This window comes from Xiphophorus maculatus, chromosome 11, assembly GCF_002775205.1.
Source record: "Xiphophorus maculatus strain JP 163 A chromosome 11, X_maculatus-5.0-male, whole genome shotgun sequence".
Classification (NCBI taxonomy): Eukaryota; Metazoa; Chordata; class Actinopteri; order Cyprinodontiformes; family Poeciliidae; genus Xiphophorus; species Xiphophorus maculatus.
In genome coordinates this window covers 8,115,174-8,133,707 of record NC_036453.1, presented here as the reverse complement: position 1 = coordinate 8,133,707, position 18,534 = coordinate 8,115,174, and the positions used below count along the sequence as shown (strand labels likewise).

General features: G+C 40.9%; 2 protein-coding genes across 3 annotated transcripts in view; one reads left to right on the top strand and one right to left on the bottom strand.

The window, feature by feature from the left end:
* larp1 (La ribonucleoprotein domain family member 1) overlaps positions 1–2,316 on the top strand; it is a 38,067-nt gene extending 35,751 nt beyond the window's left edge. For both annotated transcript variants that reach the window (XM_023341761.1, XM_014474656.2), the window contains 2 exons: positions 47–174; positions 1,229–2,316. In XM_023341761.1, coding sequence (XP_023197529.1) covers positions 47–174; positions 1,229–1,450 — 350 coding nt within the window. In that variant the 3' untranslated portion in view covers positions 1,451–2,316. The remainder of the gene's footprint in view (positions 1–46; positions 175–1,228) is intronic.
* A 1,671-nt stretch (positions 2,317–3,987) lies between these two features.
* Positions 3,988–17,923, bottom strand: faxdc2 (fatty acid hydroxylase domain containing 2). Its single transcript, XM_023342551.1, has 9 exons — positions 17,826–17,923; positions 16,813–16,856; positions 14,159–14,256; positions 9,817–9,920; positions 8,557–8,678; positions 6,189–6,394; positions 5,993–6,098; positions 5,007–5,173; positions 3,988–4,390 (listed from the first exon to the last, which is right to left on the bottom strand). Exons 1-9 carry the CDS (start codon positions 17,842–17,844, stop codon positions 4,234–4,236), a joined length of 1,023 nt encoding a protein of 340 aa, XP_023198319.1. The 5' UTR covers positions 17,845–17,923; the 3' UTR covers positions 3,988–4,233.
* Positions 17,924–18,534: the final 611 nt, after the last annotated feature.

Sequence of the window (18,534 nt, the reverse complement as noted above, 5' to 3'; positions counted from 1 at the left end):
ATTGATCTAATCAGAGTTCTGGTGCTGTCCTCTGTCCGGGTCACAGGTCAGCTCTACGGCCTGGAGAAGTTCTGGGCTTTCCTCAAATACTCCAAAGCCAAGAACCTGGAGATCGAACCCAAACTGCAGCAATGTCTGAGCAAGTTCAAACGCCTGGAGGACTTCAGGATTGACGTGAGTAAACAGCAGAAGAAGAAGGCCAATACTACTCCAATGATCGATTAGGAAAATTCCTTAAAGCAAATTAAATTTAGTTTAATATCATCCAGATCAAAAAGAGCAATGATGTGGAAAAAATAGGAAATGTTTTCATCTTAAAGAAAGGAATTTAATAATTTACAGACATTTTCTCAGTGGCTACTACAAAACAGGACCATTAATTTATCCAATTAATCATCAGAATAATCCAGAAAATACTCCATCAGCTTGTCTGCATATCTTTGGAAAATATTAAATTAATCCATTTAAAATTATGGCCTTAAAATGTCTTAAATTAATTTTTGCGTTGTCCTTAAATAAATTAATCACAGGTCTTAAACTTTATCATGGCAGAACTATTTTATACTACATTGTTGAGGGTTTTTTTTGTTCTGTAACTTGAGGCATTCTAGGCTAACGCTAACAAGCCACTAATATATTCTTGCTAGCTATTTCTTTTGTGTTCTGGATAAGCAATTTCATGTGTGTAATGAGACGTTTTGTAGATTTCTGTTGTGATTTGTGTCTTAAGTTTCATTCAGTGGTCTTAAGTAGTCTGCGTTTCATGTTTGTAAATTAAGACCTTGAAATGTCTTAAATTAAGAAGACAAAAGGTAAGTCGGCCTTAAATACATTAATTACAGGTCTTAAATTTGGACATGCAGCACTGATGTCTCCAGCTTTGTTTTTTTCTTCTGATTTGAAGAAGTTGATGTGACTGATAGCAACTGGCTAATATAGCTCTGCTAGCTAGCATTTTTGCATTTCTTGCTAGCTAGTTTTATATCAGTGATGTGGGTCAGGGGAGGCAGATTTTTTATTTTTTTTCTTTCTCTGTCTTCAGGTAATCAAGGCTACTGTTAGCATCCTGCTTGCTAGCTAGCTTTACATCCATTTGCTATTTTGTACATTAGTTGATACAGGTGTTAAATTTAATTGAAAATGTTGTTAATTTGAGTTTCTGAAGGCGGCAGAAACCCGAATCCTGAATCATTTCTTCACTTGCTGAAGAGTTTCTGTCCTCTTCCAGCCTCCGATGGACGATGGCGGACGCAGGAGACACCCGTCCAGCGGAGACGGCCGGCGCCGCCACCCCTCCCAGCCCTCCAGCCGGCCCCATAGCCAGGCCGGCGCCGCCGCCCCTCCCACACCTGTTGCTGCTTCTGCTGGCTCCTCAGCCAAGGACGTTGCCAAACCCGCCAATCAGAACCAGAGAGCTGCTGCAGAACCGGACGCCAAAACACTGAAATAACCGCGGCACGGTTCTGCAGGGACCGAGCCAAGCGGGTCCGCCTGGCGCCGGAGGAGAGGAGCGCTTCATTCGTTCACCTGATCAGTTTCAGAACAAAAACTGTTGAGTTTGATTTCTCTCGAGAGGTTTAAATTTGTGGATAAATCACTGAAGAACGAGTCTCCCCCCCCCCACCGCTCCGTCTGGAAGGTTCTGACTCCTCGGACCGGACCGGACCAGACCGGTTCCTCAGATGAATCTGACTCACGGCCAGATAAAAACTGAGACTCTCTGCGTCAGGCTGTGAACGTTGCCTTATTTTGATGGTTTTTCTGTCGCCTCCTCGCTGTTACCATGGTTACCACGGTGGCCTGTTCCAGCAGCGGCCACCAGGTGGTGCTGCCGGGTTTCCCATCCGTCTGAACCGTCTTCCTTCTGTTACTGAGATTTAAAACAACAAACCAACTCAAGTGAGAATTAAAGATGGCCGCCTTCTGGCTCCTCCTCCTTCCAGACATCAGCAACGCTAAGCCACCGGACCCAGAACCGGACCGGACCCGGATCTGATGATGTCGTCGTGTAAACGTGAACAGATAAAGATCAGCAAATTCTATATTTTCCGTGTCTTTAACTCTTTATTTTAAATTTCTTTTGTTAAATTTGCTCTGCTTTGGTTAGAACTGAGGAGTTTGAACACAAAAGGGAAAATTGACTTTTCGTGATCAAATCTGATTATTTTTAATTCAAACTTCAAAATGGGTAAAAAAAAAAAAATAACAGCAAGGCAGACTAATTATTAAATCTCTTCAGGTAGTTTCTGTTTGGGAATTTAAAAAAAAAAAGAGTTGAGATATGAATTAGATTTTTGTAAATTTTTGTGAGAAACCTGAGAGAAAACAAAAAATGTTGACAAAAGGAGCAAATTAATAAATTAGAATTGGGCCTTTATGTCGGTAATATGATTCTAAAAGTCCAGATTCATAACCTGCAGTGACACATTTTAACTTTTTGTGGCTCTCAGAAATTTTAAGATTATATTGAGATATTTAAAAAAAGAAATGTTTTTATTTTTATGTGAATTTTGTCTCCATTTACTGTATAAACAGTTCAGACTCCAACTCCTCAAACTGCAAAGGATAAATATAAATTTACTTCCCAGTCAAAAGACGATTCTCCACAATTCTCTGAAATTATTTTTAAAAATCTGCTGCACTTTTTCCTTCCACCAACTTTCCATTAACATGTTTGCATATATACATCAATCAGAATTGTTTTTATTTTTTTTTTACTATTTAAATTTCCTGAGAAGCTGAATTTTAAATTTTTTGTTTTGGCCGTGACCTTTGACATTAACTGGATTAAACGGCAGAATTTCCCTGTTTGTGTTGAAGCTGGAGAAAGCAGAGTGACTCTGTCCTGATTGGCTGATTCCTGGTGATGAAGGTCATTCTGAAGGTCGCGTTCGGCCGCGATGTTTTTTTTTTCTTTTTTTTTCTCCAATCTCCTTTGGACGTAAAAGTGGGAAATCTTCCTCCCAGCTCATCCTCTTCCTCAGAGCCTCCCGCTAATGTGACGGGAAGAATCCATCTGCTGCTAGCTGCCGGTGGACACCAGGGGGCGCCGTTCGGCGGACACCAGGGCGCCCACTGGTGTCCATTTGGCGGACACCAGGGGGCGCTGCCTGCTCAGGCGGGTGTGAGAACAGAAAGACTTGAGATCCGGATGGAAAACTTGGCTGCTTGTGAGACTGAAAAGGACAAACGCTTCATGAAGCCATATGAATAAGAACTACCTGAACCATCTAATATTTCCTTTGGCTTGTTATGAGGAAAAAAAAATGAAAATGAGGATAAAAGGAACAAAAAAATATATATAAAGTGGAAAAAAATGTAAAATACTTGAATGAGAGCTTGTATTATAACATTTAATATTCATAATATCTGCTTTGTAGGCTGACGTGATTCGCTATTAGTGTTATTTGTAATTTGTAGTAATTATGCTTTATTCTTTAATAAAGAAAAAAAAACTGAAAACAGACAAAAAAAACCTGAAAGCGGCGCTGGAGAGTGATTTATGACGGAGCAGGAAGGTCCTCTGGTCCCGGTGATATTTGTGTTTGTTTGGGGCTCAGCGGGTTTCCTGTAGCTTCCTCTTCCTCTTCCTCCTCCTCAGTGATGCTCAATCCATTTCATTGCTTCAACAACTTTTAGACTTTTGGAATAAAATTCACAGATGAAATCTCTGGATTTCCATATTTCAGAGATGAACTTGGGTTTGAATTGTGGTCGACTAGCAGCGGCCAGGCCGAGACGTTTCCTCTTCAGTTATGACCATGAAGTCATAATATTACAAGAATAAAGTCATACAATAAGCAAAATAACACAAAAACAAAGTGCTAATATTCCCAGAATACAGAAAACACAAAAAGTCACAATGAAACCAAAATAAATTAATATTAACGAAAAAAATTGTTTATTACCTGCATTATTTTAAACAAAACAGTTATTTCAGTCTTTTAAAGATTTAAATTCTCCACTTCAGAAACAAAAGAATGAAAATGTTTGTGACTCTGAAACATTTTAATGTTCCTGTGAAAATACTGTGCATGTTTTGGATCTGAAGTACAAAATGGAAGCGATTAACTGGATTCATGACAAAGTTACAGCCGGAGATGGTCAACATTTCCTTTATCTAATAATTAACATGTTAACGAATCAGAGCGCTGCAGGAGCTACCAACGCTGGGGTCAAAGGTTAAGGCTCCCACAATGACCGGGACCTGCTGAGTGGGGAGGTCGGAGGTCATCACTGGCCCTTCTTGGGGGTTTCGGGGATGCTGTGGGTGAGCGGGGTCAGGCTGGTGAGCAAGGTGTGCCGCTCGTACTGCTTCGTCTGCCGGAACCGGGAGTCGGTGCCGTGCAGCCGGTCCAGAACGCCAAACACGCCGAAGCACTGGTTGAACCTGGAACCAGGAGAGGCACAGATCAACTACCAGGCCGGGGGCCAAACACGGCCCGCCGCAGACCTTAATGTGGCCCTCCAGACTCCAGAACTCAATCAAAAGTCAACAGGTCTCTGCATTTTTTAACGCTAACGCACTAATGAGTTTATTCCAGTTTATTCCAAACATTAAACATTATTTAATGTTTGGTCACAAACATTAAATGATGCTAATTCCCACCAACAGGGGGCAGCATTACAGCTGTCTCAGCCTGACCTCACTTATCCTCATATTTACTGTGATGAGCACAAATATTGCAAAATGTTGCAAATATTTCTAAATTATCTTCACAAAAACGGATTTTGATTAAATTCTGGAGGGACCAACATGAAAAGATGTTTAATATTTGAATTTGTTCTTATTGAAACCCGAGACAGATGTTAATGTTTCATCCCTACGATCTGCGATGATTGTGAATGAACACGAGTGAAGGAACCATTGGGGTCATGGGGTCGGGTTCTTGGTTTTGGGTCGTGGGGTCAGGTTCCGTGGGTTTGTGGGGTCAGGTTCTTGGGTTCGGTTCGTGGGGTTGGTTCGGTTCGGTTCGTGGGGTCGGGTTGGGCGGAGTCAAACTGACCGCAGGTGGTGGAAGTCGTGGAACTCGGGCGAAGGCAGGAAGGGAAGGTGGTACCCGCAGTGGGAGATGGTGGTGCTGACCAGAGCCAGGCAGTACCACACACTGGTGGTGGTGATGTGGGACCCCAGCAGGACGGGTCCAATCACCACCGGCAGCATGTTGGAGATCTGAGGGAGACGCAAACATGAAAAACATTTTGTTGCATTAAAATACAGATGAACCTCCTGATGGACCGGTCGACCCGGTTCTACTGGGACCAGAACATCTGCTCCACCTCCAGCTGCTGTGGTTCTCTGAGTCAAACCAACCAAACCCTCAGAGCAACCAGTGGCTGAAAAACATATAATGTTTCCATATCAGTTGATATTGATAATTGATTCATTTTTTGTTTTAAACATCAGAAATCTTGTCAAACTGCAAATGTGACGTTTCCTGTTTTATCCAATTTTCACTTCCTGCTGGTTATTTTTAAGAAGTTCTCTAAAAATAAACCTGAAACTGCAAGTTATTGAACAGGTTGTTGCTAGGCAACCAAAGAGCAAAAGGTCGAGCAGCTAAAGTTTTTCCCTACATCTCCCAGAATGCTTTGTGGTTCTGGAGTTCAGTTCAAAACTATCAGATTTATTTTCTATTGATCATGGATCTATCATGTATTATTGATTATTTCTGCAGTCTTAGCATTAGCCTAGCACTAGCAGCAAGCGTTAGCTTGTGGTCTTTAGCCAAAGATGCTAAAATCTGACGCCTCCATTTTGTTTCCATCTGGTGAAGAAAGACGTTGCGCTCAGTGTCTTCAGTGGTTCTTCGTGCAGCGCCCCCACAGGCCAGGAGGGGAACAGGTTGGTTTGACTCAGAGAACCACAGCAGCTGGAGGTGGAGCAGATGGTGGAGTTCTGGTTCCAGTAGAACCGGGTCGACTAGAGTGAAGGAGAAAACATCCTGAGTGAATCTACTAGCGGTAAACGGAGAGAAAATGGCGGCTGTACCACGTGCTCCAGAGGATGAGCGTAGATGGAGACGACACCGATGGGAGCGGTCCACTCATGGTGCTGCTTGTGGAAATGCTTGTAGAGGCTAGGATGGTGGAACAACCTGAGGAACGACAGACGGATCAGCGAATGTCCCACTGGGTCTTGGGAACTGGTTCCCAGTATATTTCCAGTATGTCCCAGTATATCCTGCCTGTGTGAGTAGTAGAACAGAATCTCCTCCAGCATGGAGAACACGGCGAGCTCCATCAGGCCTCGGTGGAAGGTGGGCAGCTCCGGGCCGCAGGGCCGGCCGGTCCGGCTCACCAGCAGGTAGACCAGAACCACCATGGGCCCGGAGACCAGCACCTGGTTGAACAGGACGGTCCGAACCGCCTGCCGCAGCTTGGCCGGGTCCACCTGCAGGAACAGACATGGGTCATCGGCCGGACGCACCAAGCCGCACGCCGGTACCGACGCCTGAGGCTGCTACAGACAGGAAGTGAATCACAAAGTGATAACTAGAACAGCGCCACCAGCTGGTCAAACATGTCAAAACTTTAATCTGCTCAGTCGGAGCAGAAACTAAACTGAAGCAAAGTTTAATTATTTATTTCAAATAAAAAGTAAAATAAATAAAGACGTCACTCAGAGCACAGAACATAGAAATAGTCTGAATAGATCTGCCCTTATGGATCAGACACATTTTCTGCACCGATATAAATATTGATATTAGATCAGTGAATATTTTAAATGTCAAGATTTGCTGCTAAATGCAGCTTTTTCTACTTTTATTCACATTCAAAATGATTTTCTATGTAATAAATCAATTTTATTCAAAGAAATTGGTCTCAGCAACAAAAATAATCTGGATTATTTTCCTTAAAAACTATTTTACTGCATCAACTGATTGTGATGTAAAATCAGGTCCATAATGTTGGTGAATTTCGGTCAGAATTATTTTTATTTCATTTAAAAACCTGAATTAAAGTAACAATTAATTTAATTGGTGTTGAGGTTCTTAGTTTCTCAATATGATCAAAACGTTGTCCATATTCTGATCATGTTTCCATTAAATAATAAACTAAATTAAAATCACATGAATAAATTTGTTCACATAAGTCGTTACAGATATACAGTACTTCCTGTCTTCTTCTTCTTTGTGGTCTCCAGCAGTAGTAACTTCCTGTTGATGTGAAATTGTTTCCGTTGCAGTTTAGGAAAACGGAGAGTCAAAAACCTTTTTATTGAAAAACTTGATATCTTTAAATTTAACATTTTAATTCAGGAAATGTGAAACTGCAGAACGATCAGGTGACTGGAAACGCAGCGGCAGACATTTTGTTTCCTCAGTGGCTGTAAATATAAAAACTGCAGCTGGAATCAGGGAGTGAACTTCCTGCTCAGCGTGTTCTGGACCTAATCGCTGATCAATAATCATTAATGTTTATCTGAGAGTCGGACTTTGCTCAGCGGCTCAACGGCAGAACGATGTACCGACGATGTCCTTTCTGATAATCTGAGAACGTTCTAAGATTATCGTTTAATTCCGTCGCGCGTTAAGGATGATCGGGTCGGTAGAATGCCGAGTCGCTCCAATCTAGAATCTGAAATCTAGAATGGGGATTATTGAGCATGTTGGATTGTCCTGAATTATCACATCCTGTGGTTTTTCCCCGGTAGGAGTGAGAGCGCCGCCTGCTGGATGTGACAGCAGCCAATCAGGAAGCGGAGCCCCAAACACAGGACAGTTACTATGGTAACCCAGCGTGCGGCAGAGATCAGAGACCAAATGTGGAAAAGAGGTGAAAGTTTATTCAAGGAACATCGGCAGAAACGAGTTAATAAATCCGGTAACTTCTCAGCTTCATTAGCATATGATAATAACAAAAATATGAATTTTCTTCCACTAACTGCTGTTTTTAGATAAATGGGATGAATTTTGCACTCAAATGTTTTATGAGAGAAAAAAATCTTTGTGTTGTATTTTACATTAAACTGAAAAATTACAAAAACTCTTGGAAGGCCACGTTTGTGCTGCTGTTAGATTACAGTCACAGGGCCGCACAAAGTTCATCCAAGGCCACAAACGGCCCCCGGGCCGCACTGTGAGCACCCCTGAGGTAGACTGTAGCTCTGACTAGTAAAACATTCACTGATGTTTGGTTCAAACAGTGAGATTTAAAATTAATGGCTTTATCTGTCATTTTGTGCTCATTAATTTCAGTGGAATCAGAAAACAGAAAAAATTGAATCATAATTAAATTTGAAACCAAAATGAACAGAAAATCATTTTAATTCAACAGATCGACTCTCATCCCGTCACTCGTTAGTCCAAAACTTTCCGGGTTTGTTTCGTCTTTTCCAATTGAATCCAAACCGTCGCTGCGCTTCTGCATCGTCGGCCATGTTTGTTTACTCAAACGTTTTACTGGACTTTCTGTCTGGGGTCCGAACGCTGCCGAGTGAAACCGCTTGGTGCGGCTGGACGCCTCAAACCGACAGCTCTGGTTTTTTAATCGGATTCTGTGCGATCTCTCCGGTTTAGAGAATCAGTCGATTAGTCCAGAACCTGAACCTACCGGATCGTTCCTGCCCTCCTGGATCCGGTACCGGGTGATGAAGGACGGTTTCCCAGACGTGTCCACCAGCAGCAGCAGGCCGTTCAGCATCCAGAACACCAAGGTCGGGGCCAGCATGGTTCCTGTCCCAGATGAAACAAACCGGGTCCAAAATGTCGTGAAACAATAAACTTCATGCCTTGAAATTGGGCCTTTGTATGTAAAATTTGATTTAAATCGACCAAATATTCGGATTTCTGTTGAAAATAGAAAATAGATCTGTGAATCATCGTAGATATTATTATTAGTTTCAACCTGATTGACCTGGAGATGATTTATGTTTCAGGAAATGTCGATGTTCGAGGTTCTAGTTTCTCTAAAGTCGAGATGAAAACAGAATTGTTGGGAATCTATTTTTGCGCCTCATTTTTATTTCATTTATCTATAAAAATCATTTCCCTAAAAGATGGAAAATAATCCATATGCAGCAACTTGTGTATCAGACTGAAGTCAGGAGGGCCGCATAAAATCCCTCAGCGGGCCGTGATGGGCCCCCGAGCCACACTTTGGGCATCGCTGGTTAAAACGTTTGAGAAAAACCAACAAAAATAAATTCCTAAGGATCCAAACCCTGTAAGTTATCAGAAAACAGGTTTAGTTCTCGCTGTGAATTAGATTTTTCAGCGTTAAGAGAACAGAATGAAGTTACTAAAATAAACTTTTCAATAATATTCCAATTTATGAAATATCCCTAGATATGAGTTTCACTTTTGAATTAAATTATAAACTGAATTAGTTTTAAATCTGTGCAGCTGGTCAAGTTTCTGGAGCTGATATTATACACAATAAAATACAGAAATATATATAAAATACTGTATTATTATTACTAAGATTTGCTTCGTAATCATAATTTACTGCTTAGAAGAAAATATGAGTTGGATATTGAAACAACTGTTTCAGACAGAAAATCCAGAAAGTTTTTGGTCTGACCTTTGACCCAGCTGACATCTGAATAAACCGGTTCATGAAGCTGCAGCGACCTTTGACCTTTCCCTTTTCTCAGACAGACGGCAGTAATCTAATCCTCATTTACAACTCCTGGGATTAAATTACGTTTTGTTTCCGTCATAAATCTGACGGACGCAGATCGATAGAGATTCTCCAACCTGATGGTTTCACAAACCGACAATAAAAATATTCATCTCAGCCTCAGATCTGTGACCTTTGACCTGAAAGGGAACAAGACCTGGAATATTAATTCTCTAGCATTAATTTTCTTACCTAAGAAGAACAAAGCAGCATCATGACCTTCAAACTGCAGGTAAACCTTCGTCCACAACTTCTGCCAGAAATCTCCTGAAGCTCCCCAGAATCTCTGAAGATGCCTGGAGCCAGAGGTCAGAGGTCACTCAGCTTCTTTAATTGATTTTGTTGTTGAAAAGACGAGAAAAACCCGATTTATATCAGACAACTAAACCATAAACGGTTAAAGCATCACCAAATTCATCATAACAAAAAACATTCATTCATAAAATGCACAAAAATCGTGTCTAATATTTAATATCTGTTATTTAAATATTGTTTCAATCTGGGTGTGAGAAAAACATTTTATTAACTGAGGGAAAATGTATTACCTGCATAAAAATATAAAACCTGTTTATTAGTGATGCTGATTATAATAGAAATCACTTTTGTTGATGTTAAATATAAATGATTCACAGAACCAAAACTATTAAACAGATTCATACAATAATTATCCTTCATTCAGATTTTATAGTGAAAAATTCTTAGTCCAAACCAGAGGTGGCGCTAGACTTCTTTGTTCTGCCTCATGTTGACAGAGAGCATCAAAAATCCGTCATGTTCTGTTTTTACCTGTCAAATTATAATCATATTATCGTCGGTTATTGAGCCGCATTTTGATGCAGGTTAGTTCATATTCACCTGGTTGAACCTGAATCCAGATCCCGTCACATCTAACATTTTCTCCATAGTGACACAAACAAATCAATCCTGCAGCTGCTGCTGGAGTTCTGACTAAAACCAGGAAGTCAGACTAAAGCAGCGTTCTGGATCAGAACCAGGAAGATGGAGCACATCACAGCAGATCTACAGCGCTGCACCGGCAGCACAGCTCCTGTTACCGTCGGCTCCTGTTACCGTCGGCGCATGTTACCGTCGGCGCATGTTACCTTCGGCGCATGTTACCTTCGGCGCATGTTACCGTCGGCGCATGTTACCGTCGGCTCATGTTACCGTCGGCTCATGTTACCGTCGGCGCATGTTACCGTCGGCGCATGTTACCGTCGGCGCATGTTACCTTCGGCGCATGTTACCGTCGGCGCATGTTACCTTCGGCGCATGTTACCGTCGGCGCATGTTACCGTCGGCGCATGTTACCGTCGGCGCATGTTACCGTCGGCGCATGTTACCGTCGGCGCATGTTACCGTCGGCGCATGTTACCGTCGGCGCATGTTACCTTCGGCTCCTGTTACCGTCGGCGCATGTTACCTTCGGCGCATGTTACCGTCGGCGCATGTTACCGTCGGCGCATGTTACCTTCGGCGCATGTTACCGTCGGCGCATGTTACCGTCGGCGCATGTTACCGTCGGCGCATGTTACCGTCGGCGCATGTTACCGTCGGCGCATGTTACCTTCGGCGCATGTTACCGTCGGCGCATGTTACCGTCGGCGCATGTTACCGTCGGCGCATGTTACCGTCGGCGCATGTTACCGTCGGCTCCTGTTACCGTCGGCTCCTGTTACCGTCGGCGCATGTTACCTTCGGCGCATGTTACCTTCGGCTCCTGTTACCTTCGGCGCATGTTACCTTCGGCGCATGTTACCGTCGGCGCATGTTACCGTCGGCGCATGTTACCGTCGGCGTATGTTACCTTCGGCGCATGTTACCTTCGGCGCATGTTACCGTCGGCGCATGTTACCATCGGCGCATGTTACCTTCGGCTCCTGTTACCGTCGGCGCATGTTACCGTCGGCGCATGTTACCGTCGGCGCATGTTACCGTCGGCGCATGTTACCTTCGGCTCCTGTTACCGTCGGCGCATGTTACCTTCGGCGCATGTTACCGTCGACCCATGTTACCATCGGCGCATGTTACCTTCGGCTCCTGTTACCGTCGGCGCATGTTACCGTCGGCGCATGTTACCATCGGCTCATGTTACCGTCGGCGCATGTTACCATCGGCGCATGTTACCGTCGGCGCATGTTACCATCGGCGCATGTTACCTTCGGCTCCTGTTACCGTCGGCGCATGTTACCGTCGGCGCATGTTACCGTCGGCGCATGTTACCATCGGCGCATGTTACCGTCGGCGCATGTTACCTTCGGCTCCTGTTACCGTCGGCGCATGTTACCGTCGGCGCATGTTACCGTCGGCGCATGTTACCATCGGCGCATGTTACCGTCGGCGCATGTTACCTTCGGCTCCTGTTACCGTCGGCGCATGTTACCGTCGGCTCCTGTTACCGTCGGCGCATGTTACCGTCGGCGCATGTTACCATCGGCGCATGTTACCGTCGGCGCATGTTACCATCGGCGCATGTTACCGTCGGCGCATGTTACCGTCGGCGCATGTTACCATCGGCGCATGTTACCGTCGGCGCATGTTACCTTCGGCTCCTGTTACCGTCGGCGCATGTTACCATCGGCGCATGTTACCGTCGGCGCATGTTACCATCGGCGCATGTTACCTTCGGCTCCTGTTACCGTCGGCGCATGTTACCGTCGGCGCATGTTACCTTCGGCTCCTGTTACCGTCGGCGCATGTTACCATCGGCGCATGTTACCGTCGGCGCATGTTACCATCGGCGCATGTTACCTTCGGCTCCTGTTACCGTCGGCGCATGTTACCGTCGGCGCATGTTTACACTTTAAATGGATCAACACAAACTTGCATCTCTTTAGTTTCTCTGGTCTGGAATTAAAGGCTCCATTTCAACCGAAGGTTTTTAATGCTGTTCCTCACCAGACGGTCCAAAGCGTCCGGTCCAGAACTCTCCAGTCCAGAACTCTCCAGTCCAGAACTCTCCAACATTTAGTTCAGAGTCCATGAGGTGATTTTCAGAAAGGATTTTTTACTGATTGATTTTAGGGGTGTGAATTATAATCTGTCAAATGACCGACAGGATTCAAATTTTTCCATCATTTAAAAGATAACCGGTCAAAATACGGAAAATATTCCGATATCGCGACCTCTGGTCCAAACAGAAGCAGTAAATATTATTCTATCATAATAATAATAATCTATGCATCATTAGAATATGCCTGATCCAGGGCTGGGTAGTAACTAGTTGCATTTACTGGAGAAACTTTTTAGGAGTATTTGTACTACACTGTACCTGAGTAATTTTATCATGAAGTATTTTTACTCCTGAGTCAAATTTCTGGATTTTCTACCAACTGAATGAAAATCAAACGTTTTAACCAGAAACTCATCAGAATCAGAATCAAACCTGCAGCTTCTGCTGAAGTTTAACAATTTTTACCTAAAGAAAATGATTTGGAAACATTTTTGATTTGTCTGATTTTACGTTTTGTTTGTTTCTTTTGTGATTTATTGTCATTTGGGTTCTTAAAATACCAAAATTCAAATTTAACTTTGTTTTCGTCCATCTGATGATGTCATTTACATTAAATGATTGATCATTGATCAGTTACTTTGTACTTGAGTCGGACGTTTTACCAAATACTTTTTACTTTTATTTGAGGAATGTTTTGTATTCTCTATCCTCCTCTGGTCTAATTGTAGATCTATATTTTTATTTATTGTAAAGATTAATATTGATTATTTACATGAAAAGATGACAGATTTCAGCTTCTGGCTAGTTTCCATTTCCTGTCCCTATGAATTAATTGTTATTATTATTACTATTATTATTATCTCAAAAGTGGAAGTGAAAATAGAGATACTTCATAATAAAATTACTAAAGTAAAAGTAAAAAGTACAGCATAGTAAAAATATTCCTAAAAGTAATTTTTTTCAAAAAAGTTACTCAAAACTTCCTGAGTAACTGTAACTAGTTACTACCCAGATTTCTACCATCAAACTCCACACCTTTTCTTAGAATGTTTATGTTCTCATGCAGCAAGTTTGCTTTGACTAGACCAACCCAGAGTTTCCAGACTCAGGATTCTGGTCTTTCCAGCTCCGACCCACCCAGCCGTTTTGTTTCTGTCATGATTCCTTCCCTGCCTTTGTCTCCTCTGTTAATTATTTTGCCACTCAGCCTGGCTAACCGTTAGCTAGGTGCTGTGATGGTCGTAGTTAGCCTGGCTAACCGTTAGCTAGGTGCTTTGATGGTCGTAGTTAGCCTGGCTAACCGTTAGCTAGGTGCTGTGATGGTCGTAGTTAGCCTGGCTAACTGTTAGCTAGGTGCTGTGATGGTCGTAGTTAGCCTGGCTAACCGTTAGCTAGGTGCTGTGATGGTCGTAGTTAGCCTGGCTAGCCGTTAGCTAGGTGCTGTGATGGTCGTAGTTAGCCTGGCTAACCGTTAGCTAGGTGCTGTGATGGTCGTAGTTAGCCTGGCTAGCCGTTAGCTAGGTGCTGTGATGGTCGTAGTTAGCCTGGCTAGCCGTTAGCTAGGTGCTGTGATGGTCGTACCACGTCAGTGAGTTTCCAAAAGCAGCCAGGAACAGGATTCCAGATCCGATGACAAAAGCAGCTTTCTTCACAGAATCCCACAGTCCTCCTGCTGATTCCTGGAAAACAAACCAGCGCGATGAACAACAGAGCAGCGTTAGCGTTCACCAGGCAAACAAAACTCCAAATATCCAACCAGGAATTCTGCTACAGATTACAGAGCAAACATGTCTTAGTTCACTGGAAATAAAACACAACATGCAAATAACAGCAAGAGCTTAACTGCAGTTAATAATTCCTTAATATTGACAAAAAATTTCAGTTCCACTGACAGATTATTTCATTCATAGCAAGATGAAAGTGAAATAATCTGCCATTGACACCATAACTTTTTCATCAATATTAATGAATTATTAACTTTAAAAAGCTCCTATATCTTGCTGAAACCTAACAGTTTTGTTTTATTTCAAGTGAGGCAGACCAAACCTACTTGGTCAGACTTTGTGTTTTTACAGTGCATAATGGTGATAAATAAACTTTAAAACAAGCAGCTGCCAACAGTTGGTCCAGCGGTGCGTTCAAAGACAGTACGACATTCTCCTTCTCCGCAGTGGGAGACGTCCAATCAGCAGGGATTAAATTCCAGTCGCATTCCTCAGGCTTTCACCTCGGCCACCTCTACCGTAACCATGGCAACCGCAGGAACAGCGCCGCCTCGGGTGTTTCTGGGTTTCCTCTCGGTTCGAACAGAAAGTTCTGGTTTCATTTTTACCAAATAAAACCATAAACGTTAACTTCATCATTACACTGTAAACAATCATCATTCAGTCTCTGCTTCACCGATGAAAACACTTTAAAATGTCACTAGTTAGGTTGAGCTTGTTGTTATGTAACAAACTAATTAAAATAAATATAAAGGCCTGTAATAATCAGAAGGTTTTAATAGTTCTGGGTTTTTATTACAGCTTCGTTTTATTTTGTTGTGACTTTTTGTTTCATTCAGTTTTAATTAGTTAAATATTATTTAGTTTTTTTTCATACTTTGGTTCATTTTAGGAGCAGAATTTTAAAAAACTCAAAGTACTGTGATTATGTAAACATTGATTGGGTTATGAATATTCAACAGAAGAAACTGTTTTAATAAAAATATATTTAATTATTGTTGAATTCTGGAGTTTTCTAACAACGTTTGAATGTAAAACTAGTGAATGTAATTTACTGACAGCTGACAAACTGCTTGTTTGAGGGAATAAAACCTTAGCAGTTTCAAACGCTAATAAATAGATTCTTAAACACCAAAACAAAGGATAATATTTCTATAATTTCAGTATGTTTTATAAATGCATGACAATAGTTCCAGTTAGTTTTAATTTTTCTCCATTAACGATAAAATTGTATTTATTTACTTAATGAAAATGTTTTTCTCTATTTCAGTTTTTCTTATTTCATTCGTTTTAATAACTGTAATAACTTTGGTGAATAATGACGACATAAATATTGTCATAAATATCATTGATAATGTACCTCCAATTTAGCTGAAAATGAGGGTTTTCAATATAGTAATTTTTTATAAAGATTATTAATAAATTATGACAAGGCAGAAATAAAGACGGTATGTGTCATAAACTGAAGTTTTAAAGCTGCAGAAACAAAACAAATATAATTGATGAACCTTTTAATATTTCAACTGGTACTCTTATAGAAAACTAAGGTTTTATTAAAACCAAAGGATTATGAAAACAACACAAACTCCACCCAAAGACAAAAGGCGAAGAAATGAAAATAAGAGGTCAGATTAATGACTCGGCCTTTTGTGAAACTGACAATCTGCTTCTTCACTTGTTACATAACTGAAGATTGTTTTCTGACAGAAACGGAGATTTATTTCACAAAATTCATCCAACAGTCAAAAATATTAAAATCAGATGTGAGCACAACGCAGCGAGCCGTCTTTATTCCTCACAGATTATAGACAACACTAAAATAATGACATTAAATAAATTATCACCACAGTTAGCAAACTGTTGCCTAGCAACGGGAGCAGTTAGCTTGAAAAATTAACCAGCTAACCGAAAGCTACACAGCCAAAAGTTAAAAATGTAATATTCTGAGCAAATGAGTAAAAACCTTTTTATAATTTCTACTAAATTTAACATTTTTATTCTACACTGCAAAGACTCAAAATCTCACCAAGTAGTTTTGGTTTAGCTTAGTGTGAATATCTCAAAACACTAGAAATAAAACTAAACTTTTCAGCTAATATTGATGAAAAATTACTAGTATAAGTGAAATAATCTACCAGTAGAACAATATAACTTATAATATGGGAAAAATGTTTTGTTCCACTGGGAGATTATTTCACTTATAACTAGAAGTTTTTCATCAATATTAAGAAAATATCAACTTGAAACAAGCTCATCTAATCTGGCTAAAACGTTACCTTTAAGTGAGTTTCATTGTATTTCAAGTGAACTAAGATATTCACACTAGAAACTAAACCAAAAATACTTGGTTAGATTTTGTGTTTTTGCGGTGTACTTTCATCAAACTATAAATTAATAGATTAAATTATTATACTGTAATAAAGCATTTTATCAGCAGCAGTAATAATAGTTGTTCTGTTTTAAATGAACTCTGTGTGTTAAACATTAAAGTTTGCGGAGATGCGCTCTCACCTGTTGGCCGCTGCCTGCTGAGCTCTTCTCGGCTCTCCCCGTCTCTGCAGACAAACAGAAACAGTGTTTCAAACTGGGTCAGTTTCACAACAGCATGAATGTAGGGGACAGGGTCACCGTCTCCACATGAGACCAAAAGAAGTTGGTCTGCAGGGGCAACATGGCCGACAGCAGAGGACTGAAGGATTATTCTTAAAGTTTGAACTGAAAATGACCAAAAACATGTTTTAGTTCATGGTTTTATGGCCATTCTCCTGGTGAAGTTTAGGAGAATAAAAATACATTTGCAGGCGTTGCTACACAAAAAGACTACCTGTCATTTCCACACAAACATGTGACTTGTTGCTGCGCCGTCACTTTATTGTTTTAATGTCCTCAAATATCTCTTTTAATCTATTCATGGTACAATAATCATCTAAGTGCTGTCTGGAAAAAAAACCAGAGCTGCAGGATTACACATAATCCTATTATAATCCATCTTTACAGTGAATGTGCATTTTTCCATCACATTAACGAATCACTACAGAGTAAAAATGAAGCAAAAATCAGCTAATAATTATTTTTAACAACAAATCTATTAGATAATTATTATCTAAAACTACCACTGAAAAGCAAACCTCTGTCTTTGTCCACTACAACAGTTTTATTTCAACGCCACAAATAATCAAAAATGAATGTTTATTTTCAACATAAGGAATACAATAAACAGTCATAACTGTGACGCGTTTCCAGGCTTCGTTCCTGATGGAAAAATTAATCCAACAGGAAATTCAAATGTCAAGTAAATTGGATTAAGCCTATTAAACCAAATCAAATGAGTTTTTATTGTCAGTGGAAGGTTTTTAAATGTAATTTTAATGTTACAGAAAATAGAAGCACGGAGCGAAATGCTTGATTCTGTTTCTATGAGAACAGAATCATAGAAATCCACAAAGAAGCCAATAAACGGCGCAGAGTTTTTATTAAATAACTTTCAGGCGGATTTTATGACGGCAGGTTGGACAGAAACTCACCGCGGTTCTCCGTCTCCATGTTTCCTGCGCTTTTTCCTCTCTGCTCCTCCTGCAGCCAGCGGACACATGAACTCACAGCCGCAGTTTATTTACTTCTGAAGGACGCTCCTGATTGGCTGCTCCCTGGTCAGCTGACAGAGGCCGAACCCGGAAGTAAGCTCCCGGATCTCCAAATGTGTTTTCCTGCAGGTCACAGGTTAAAGGTCGAGCTGCGCACTGTCTATAAATGATTAGAGGACATGTAGGGGTCAAAGGTAATGAAAAACAACGCTTTAATCATTTCAATAAATACAAATTTTCACACTTAAACTACAAGGACTTGCAGTATGCAATGAAGGGAAATAATTATTTGGTCTTCTGCTGACTCAAACTAATTATCTTATGATTTTTATTCAATTTCATTTAATGAAGCAGATATTCTGTCTCTAAAAGTGAGAGATTTTTAACATTAGAGAACAAATCATAACTGAACTGCTACAGCTTGCAGCATATTTTGACAAATGGTATGAAATAAATATATGAGCCATCTCATTGCTTCATTTAAACAAAATTGTGGGGAAAAGAAAACAAATATCATATTGTTCTTTAGAAACTGAACTACTGAAATTTTTAACAAAACGTTATTTACTAATTAAAAAGTTTTCATAAATATGAGAAAAAGCTGAAATGTATGTTTATAGATAAGAAATATAAAAGTACCCAGCTAAAG

Coding starts and splice junctions, on each gene's coding strand:
- faxdc2 (XM_023342551.1), bottom strand. Junction 8,679..9,816: donor TGCTGCTTTGTTCTTCTTAG/GTAAGAAAATTA, acceptor CATCTGGGACAG/GAACCATGCTGGCCCCGACC. Junction 4,391..5,006: donor CACGACTTCCACCACCTGCG/GTCAGTTTGACT, acceptor TCCTGGTTCCAG/GTTCAACCAGTGCTTCGGCG.